Below are 8,431 nucleotides of genomic sequence, written 5' to 3'. Positions count from 1 at the left end.
CACTGCGCCTCCTCTGATTCTCGGTATGCTTTTCTCTTTCCTTCTAGTTGTAGAATTTCCACTCAGCCAGCCTTCCTGTGGTTCTGGATGATGTCCGTTCCGTCCTTTAGTTGTATTTTTGAAGTGGTTGTGCGAGGCAGCAATCTCCGGTGTTTACCTATGCCGCCATCTTGGTTCTCCTCCGATTTAAATATTTTTAAACTGTAACTTCCAAAATCACAATCTTGGATTGTGAAGACAAGAAAGCTGTTTCTGCAGTTTACTAGTGTCTGGGAATATTTTCGTTTGTCAATGAGAAGACAAAACTTATAAACATGTTTTAAAATATAAATTTAGCCCAGCTGGTGTAGTTCAGTGGTTGAGCGTCAGCCTATGAAGCAGGAGGTTACAGTTCAATTCCCGGTCAGGGTACATGCCCAGGTTATGCGTTTGATTCCCAGAAGGGGGTGTGCAGGAGGCAGCCAATGGGTGATTCTCTCTCATCATTGATGTTTCTATCTCTCCCTCTCCCTCTCTGAAATCAATAAAAAAATGTTTCAAAAATACAAATTTATTCTTGCTAGTAGTTGCAAGTATTACAACAGTTTAATCTGAGGTCTGTAATTAGCATGACTTGTTTTTAACATAGGTAGATTTTGCCACAATGAGTTCAAAATACTTTGCTGGAATGCCGTTATGAATAGCTGTGTGTGTGTGTGTTTTGGGGGGGGGGGGGTTAGCTATGGGCTGGGGTTTAGGAATTTAAGCCAGTATTTAACCTATTTCAAATGGAATTGAGGAATAAATTTTCTGATGGTATTAATTGCCAATGTCCATTTCCCACAACACACTTTGCGTATATATTTTGCACCAAAATAACTATGGTACTCCAGAAAATAGGGTAATGGGGTTAAGTACTGTTCTCATTATCCTTTAAGACATAGTAGCCTCTAGCCATGGGCATTCAGCTCCAAATATTTCCATATGGCACATAAATCATAATGTCATTACAGCATAATTTTTTTTATGCATGCGCTCCTCAGCCATGATCATCTTCATCAAAATTGTCCATGACAGTGGTCGCCAACCTTTCGGACCTCACTGACCACCAGTGGTCCGGGACCACCCGTTGGAGATTGCTGGTCTATGATATTAACTCAGCATAAAACAAGTTCTTTTTGTTTGCTTTAATAAAGAAAGAAACAATAATGCAAGTGTTTTATATAAAATAAAGCAATGGCTATATGTGCAAAACTTCGGGTTTGGTGTTTTGGGAAGGAGGAGGGAATGTTGACAGGGAAGAAGAGTCCTTTATTTCATAACCATGTTCTTCTGCCTGTTTCTTATTCCAAATCTCCTAAGGGTGTCAAGAAGGCCAGTATGACTGCAATACTTTATAGCATGAGGCAAAGAATAACATGAAATGAAAGCAGCCTGTGTATTGCTTTAAGACAGTTATTAGAAACCACTCACTAATTCAGAAGCCAGTGAGTCATCAGGGCATGAGAATGGAAGGTGGGAAGGAGTGGGCCCTGTGAACTACCAAAGACAGAGTGGTACCCACATTTCTAAAATGGGACTGTGTTCTGTGCCTTAATACTAACGTATGCCTGATAACCTGGTGATAATTCATAGTTTAGTAGTTTACAACATTTTTAGAAAGCACATAATAGTAACATTCAAATAAGACATTATAGAAAGTTTTACAAAGAACAGATTGTTTACTGTAATCCTTTTTAAAAGCCTTGGTCCATTTTGAAAGATCAAGTTGAGTTTTAAAAAATCAAAAGAAAGGAAAAGTTTTTTCTCCCCACAAAATACATAAGAACCACTTATTGGCATTTGAATTTTAAGTGCCTAGAATAAAACAAAATATATTTTCTGTTAATAACAGCTTGTACAAGGACTTGTTTCATTTGATCTGGCACCAAGCAAAGTCAGAGTAAATATGCCACTGAAGATAGTCGAGTTTCTCCCCCTCTCGTATTGCTCCACTCCTCCTACCAGACCACAGTACATAAGCAGGCATCCTTATTGCCCCAGTAAGGAATCAAATCATTTTTATTTTTTAAAACAGCTGCTTAGGTTACACTCATCAGCAAAGTTCTTTACCCTTAAGATAGGACAACAGTGAATGCTAGGAATAAACTCCTTCAGCAAACTCGATTAGTTTCCTCGTCCTGGCTTCCCTTTCATTGCCATACCAGTTAATTATGATTGCTGTATTTGTCAAGGGAATTTTCCCCAGGCAAACGTGATCTGTTTCCCAGTGACAGCGCATGCTTACTTTACCTAGTGCCATGGGTGTGTGTTTTTAATTCTTTTTTTTTTCTACTTGAATGTTACTCATCAAGGCAGATCAGACATTTTGATTAAAAAGAGAAACTGGCAAGTAGATCCAAAAGCACATCTCTTAACCAAAGTAACGTCTGAAAACATAGGTCTTTACATTTTCCTTTGAAAAGTCAACTCCAGTCTTTTTGCAGGACTTATGTCAATTTCTAATATAAATACTTCCCTATATGCTAACTGATACATTTTTATACCAAATTGAAAATTCTGAGTAACTTGAAGGTACATTTAACAACAAAATAAATACATCATATATGGCTAGCTTATAAATTTCTTCGTGTAGAGGCAACAGTGAATTTGCATCCTGCAACTAGTCTGTAAATCCAGTTGCTTTTTTTCTGGAATTTTATAGACACACTGTACCACAACACTGTGTCCCGCGGAGCTAGGTATGGCTTTTTTGGCATCACTCTAAGCAAAAGCCTCTGATGAGACTTTCCCCAAATGACATGGAATTTTTTTCTTTACTTTTCCAGAAAAATAAGGAAACTTTATTAACCACTTAATCTTCTGAACAAACGTTAGAGTGCAACCGATTGCTCTTTTAATTATGCTCTAAACGACTTTTCAAAAGTTCTGTTAGACATCTCTGATGTTTTCGAATTGTACAACCATAGAAGATAACTGGATAAAACATACTAGATGATGTCAAAAGACAAATCTTAGTATTTGGCACATCTTAATTTCCAGAATAAAATCAGCAGAAATGAACTAATACAATTTTTTAAGAATTCATACATGTCCAAGTCTTAGGACAAGGAGCTTCTGAATGCACAGATAAGGAGCTTCTGCTCATCTTACTAGTTACACCGGCTTTTCCTCAAGGAGTAACTGATGATTTCTGGTTAATTTGTGGCACTTTTGTTTGTAGGAAGGCATATACATCGGGCCAGATCTTGTTGGTTTCGGTTCCGGAGAATGTTTCCAACACTCCTTTTTTCCTAAAGGTGACAAAACCAAAAACACAAGTCTGAGTCTTCCTCATAAACTCTTTCAAAGTGATTCTTAAAAGACTAGAGGGCCCTAACTGGTTTGGCTCAGTGGATAGAGCATTGGCCTGTGGACTCAAGGGTCCCAGGTTCGATTCCAGTCAAGGGCATGTACCTTGGTTGCGGGCACATCCCCAGTGGGGGGTGTGCAGGAGGCAGCTGATCGAAGTTTCTCTCTCATCGATGTTTCTAACTCTCTATCTCTCTCTCTTCCTCTCTGTAAAAAATCAATAAAAAATATATTTTTTTAAAATAAAGACTAGAGGCCCAGTGCAGGAATTCGTGCATAGGTGGGGTCCGGACAGCCCAGCCCAATCGGCCCCGGGACACAGGAAGTTGGCTGGCCAGCCCCACCCCCAATTGGGGTGGGGAGGGCCAGCCATGGGGAGGGGCTGTGGGTGGTTGGCCAACTGGCCCCACCCCTGGTCAAATTCCCCGGTTGAACTCCCGGTCGAAGGGACAATTTGCATATTAGCCTTTTATTATATAGGATGATAATGTGGATGTGGTCTCCATAAGTGTAGGTCTGTGTGATCAAGAGAGAGAGGCATTTGGCTGGGCATTGGGAAACCTGGGTTTTGGTTTCACTTGTGTCCTCTGGCTTATGGAAGTGGTCACAAGATTCCAATGGGATTGTCCCCACTTCCCAGCTTCAAGGATGGACATGATGAACTCATCAGTGCCAACTCTAGGACTTCTGTTGTCCAAGAGGCTCTCTTTTCTGCTAGGGTAGCTGAACTGGTAGGAGGTTAAGTGCGGTAAGCAGGAGTTGAGGGACTTACACAGGGAGAGCCCACCTGAGATTGAGGCCAACACAGGAAAATGGAGCTGAAAGTGACGAGGCCGAGGACACTGAACAAGCTGGACTCAGCATTCACCTTTGGACATTTTAGTTACAGGACCAATAAATTTCCCTTTTGCTTAGACTAGTGTGAATTAGGTCCCTGATTGGTATAAGTACATTTTATGATAAATACCATTTACCCACCTCTCTGCCTTACCCACAGATAGAAGGTGAGAGTTTTTTGGGTTTTGGCAGGGTAAATAATAGCTAACACTGAGTGATTTAATAGTGCCAGGGCTGCCGTAAGTCTTTATGTGGATTCTCTCACTTAATTCCCCTAATGACCTTACAGAGGAGGTACTATTTAATATTGCCCTGATTTTACAAATGAAAAATTTGTGGCATAGAGGTTGAATCCCTTGCCCAGAGCCCCAGTGCTGGCAATCTGCAGAGCCAGCCTCATTACACAAATCACAAAATTACAGTAACAGCTACTGTAGAAAGTGGATCGCCAACTCCCTTATAATTTTAACCTCCAGAAATAGCTATTAAAACAGTGTGCAGACTATTATTTTAGTTTCACCGCATACTTTCTCTCTTACAACAACAATAGCTGATCATTATAAAGTGCTTACTATGTGTCAGAAATAATTCTAAGAGTTACACATATGAACTCAATCTTTCAACCTTCTATTCTAACCCCCATTTTGCAGAGGAGAAAACAGGTTAAGACCAAGATGATAAATGAGGAGCTGGGATTTGAACTTAGTCTGGCTCCAGAGTCTGTGCCCTAAACACAACACTGTTCTGTCCTGACAACTGTCATTATTCAGTAAGTGAATGAATAAAAGGAGAGGGGATAGGTGAGCAAGGAAACTAGATTGTTTCTTAGCCTGTGTCAAATATTATTTAGTATAGATCCCATATTCTGTTGTGGAAGTCTCTGAAGAGCAAACAAAACTAGGTTAGAATATAAGCTTTTAGCCAGGCCGGTGTGGCTCAGTGATTGAGCGTCAACCTATGAAACAAGGGTCACGGTTTGATGCCCGGTCAGGGCACATGCCTGGGTTTCGGGCTCAATCCCCAGTGTGGGCCATGCAGGAGACAGCCAACCGATGATTTGCTCTTATCATTGATGTTTCTATCTATCTCTCTCTCCCTCTCCCTTCCTCTCTGAAATCAATAAACATATATTAAAAATTTTTTTAAAAGAATACAAGCTTTTAAAGATGATTAACCAAATAAATGATCTGAGAATTGGTTGCCATTTGAGTCTTCTGTCCTATAGGCACAGGAAGTGGATATTATTGGGGTTGCTTCCCCAGCATTCATTCCAGCCCTCCCTCCACCAGACTGCAGAATCTGGGTGAGACTGACCCACTCGCAGCTCCAGGTGTGGACCAATCACTCCCACCCCAGTGACTGCTTCAGGAATGGGCAGAAACCTAGGCCACCAGCAGTGAGTGCAGGGCATTCTCTGACCACAGTGGCTGTTCCAGTGGGTCCAGCCTGCATGACACTTGGGGCTTGTGTTCACTGGGGGAAAGGTGACCCCTCAGCCCTTCAGGAAAGGGCTGTTCCTGGCAACTGTCAAAGCCAATACAAAGCTGAGAGAATGGCAAAACTGATCAAACTGAAGCGTGACGGAAGCCCAGCCTACCATCTGGACTTCTCTATTACACACGCTAATGCACTGCCTCTATGGTCTGATTCAATTTGAACTGGATCTTCTGATGTTTTAACATTTTAGCTGTAAAGCATGGACGATGGAAAACTGCCTCAGTGCCTGATCGTGCAAGAGAAGTTCTGAACAGCGACAGACTCACTGGTAGTATTCCAAGACTGGCTCTGTCTGAGCTTCGTAAGCCTTCAGTCTCTTGGCAACCGTCTCCGGTTTATCGTCCTCACGCTGCACGAGAGGCTCCCCAGTCAGATCGTCGATGCCCTAAATGGGAGTCAGGACACGCCGGTATCAAACCTTTTTATAAGCAGTTACAGGACTTTTTAACAGGTTTCTTCTCCGTGCAAACACCAAGCACACAAATGTACTTTTAAACAAACGGAATCAAATCCGAACCCAGATCACTGCAGCACAGACCCCGGCAGTCACCTTCTCCTTAGAGTAAAAGGTTTTCTAAGCAGCCTCTAAATAATGTCATGTTGTGGACGAAAAAGGGGTCTTACAGAAAGTACCCTCACAGGGTGACCCGATCATAAATTCCTAACGGGGCAGGTCATAGTGGGTAGTCATGCCCCAGGCATAAAACTTCTTTAGGAAAAGGGTTATCTTTGCCTTAAGTAAGGCCTGTCCATTGTTTCTGGGCATCTAGGTGACACACCTTTGAAATGACTCTTTCAGACCCCTCAGAAGCCACCTTCAAGAGAACATATAATCTTTTTAACTATCCTGTAATCCAATCCCCACCTTCTCGTCATCTTCCTGATGTTCCCTCCTTAATTCCAAATGCATGAAAGCTGCTGCCAACTGCCATTCTGGGGAGCATTTTTTCTCAGTCTGTTGGGATCTTGTTTCCAGGCGTATCCTGTTTGGCTCAAATTTTTATAGACATTCTGTGTAGGTTTGGGCGTTCTTATGTTGACCTAAATAAGCCAAGGTGTCGCTAATCCCTATTGCCCCAACTCCTAACACACCCCCTGACAGAGTAGAAAATCAATAAATGCTTTCGAGGGATTAACAAACCCCTGTCACTCCTGGGACACCTCTACTATCAACCTGAGTGGACCAGACAAGGGCTACACCAGAACCTGAGACTGTACCCTTAGGAGTTTGGGGCAGGAAGGATTTTCCAAGGTCATAAAACTTCTGCCTGTGAGAGCAAGAGGCCTCGGGGACTGCTATGAGGAAGGCCGGTTCCACCACAACTACTCACCACAGTTTTGGGAGGGTTGAATTCGATGTTGTAGACTCGGCCGCTGGCCGGATGAATCCAGCGAGCTGTGAGGCGCTGCTTAATGACCTCAAAGGGCACCTTCAGATTAATCACGGTGTCTATTTTATAAACTTTATCCAGGGCTTTTGCCTGAGGAAGAGTCCTTGGGAAACCTTTACACACACACACACACACACACACACGAGAAGGAAGAAAGGGAGGGAAGAAGGAAGAGAATGAATAAATGTTGAGCAATCTGAACAGAAGCAGTAACACCAGCCAAGTGGAGCACAGCTGTAGGGCAACTGTGATAATTTCATGTGTTGACTTGATTGGGCCACGGGATGCCCAGATATTTGTTCAAACATTATTTTGGGTGTGTCTGTGAGAGCGTTTTGGATGAGAGTAACATGTAAATTGGTAGACTGAGTAAGGCAGATTTTTCTCCCTAATGTGGGTGGGCCTCATCTAATCCACTGAAGGTCTTAATAGAACAAAAGGGCTGACCCTCCCCTGAATAAAGAGGGAGGTGGGACGTGGGCTTTCTCCTGCCTTCAGACTGAAACTGACACAGCTCTTCCTGGGGCTCCAGCCTACTGGCCTTCAGACTGGAAGCGCTCCTGCACCCCCAGCTTACCAGCTCACCCTGAAGATCCTGGGACTTGTCAGCCTCCATGATCATGTGCGCCCATTGCTTACAATTAATGTCTCTCTGTCTCTCTGTCTCTCTCTCCCTCCCCGGAAACTAAAAATCAACCCATTCGGCACACCTCTGCCGGTTTACAGCTGATTTTAAATTACCCTCCAGCTTTCCTGTGTGGTAAACCTCTCTTGCCATAAAATATTCTTAAAAGGGGGGAAGGAACTAAAGTCACATCTGAAGGGACCTTAGGAATCATGCAGTCCACAGCCCTCCCATGCAGATGAAGAAGCAGGCCCAGAGAAGGTGACAGGCCGAGGCCGCAGGGTGAGCAGTGGCAGAACTCGGGCTCTTTGCCCACCATCCATGAGGTCTCTGCAGCCCAGGAAATGCTTGTTCTGCTGCCCGCACTCATTCTGGGCAGCTGAAATGCTAGTGACATGTCACTTACCATCCAAGAGCCAGTTATACTGGGTGAGGTTTTTCAGCTCATGCAAGGCCAGTCGAGTCATGATATCATCTGGGATGAGCTTCCCTTGTTCAATGAAAGTCTTGGCTAACACACCAATTTCTACAGCAGAATGAGGGGGGAGAGCAAATCAGCAACTTATACGATCACAAAAGTGAAAAGACAACCCACTGAATGGAAGAGCGTTTTTATAAATCATGGATCTGATAAAGAACTTGTATTTAGAATATCTAAAGAATTCTTACACCCTACCCGTGGTCGGCAAACCGCGGCTCTCGAGCCACATGCAGCTCTTTGGCCCCTTCAGTGTGGCTCTTCCACAAAATA

General features: G+C 43.2%; 1 protein-coding gene across 2 annotated transcripts in view; it reads right to left on the bottom strand.

The window, feature by feature from the left end:
- The window catches only part of AK3 (adenylate kinase 3), a 38,503-nt gene that overhangs the window by 21,083 nt on the left and 8,989 nt on the right, over positions 1 to 8,431 (bottom strand). For both annotated transcript variants that reach the window (XM_005874467.2, XM_014546265.1), the window contains exons 2-5: positions 8,087 to 8,206; positions 6,996 to 7,168; positions 5,931 to 6,049; positions 3,133 to 3,272 (exon numbers count right to left, since the gene is read on the bottom strand). In XM_005874467.2, coding sequence (XP_005874529.2) covers positions 3,152 to 3,272; positions 5,931 to 6,049; positions 6,996 to 7,168; positions 8,087 to 8,147 — 474 coding nt within the window. In that variant the 5' untranslated portion in view covers positions 8,148 to 8,206 and the 3' untranslated portion in view covers positions 3,133 to 3,151. The remainder of the gene's footprint in view (positions 1 to 3,132; positions 3,273 to 5,930; positions 6,050 to 6,995; positions 7,169 to 8,086; positions 8,207 to 8,431) is intronic.

The sequence above is a fragment of the Myotis brandtii genome, unplaced genomic scaffold (assembly GCF_000412655.1).
Source record: "Myotis brandtii unplaced genomic scaffold, ASM41265v1 scaffold44, whole genome shotgun sequence".
NCBI classification, from domain to species: domain Eukaryota; kingdom Metazoa; phylum Chordata; class Mammalia; order Chiroptera; family Vespertilionidae; genus Myotis; species Myotis brandtii.
This window is presented reverse-complemented; position numbering and strand designations above follow the sequence as displayed.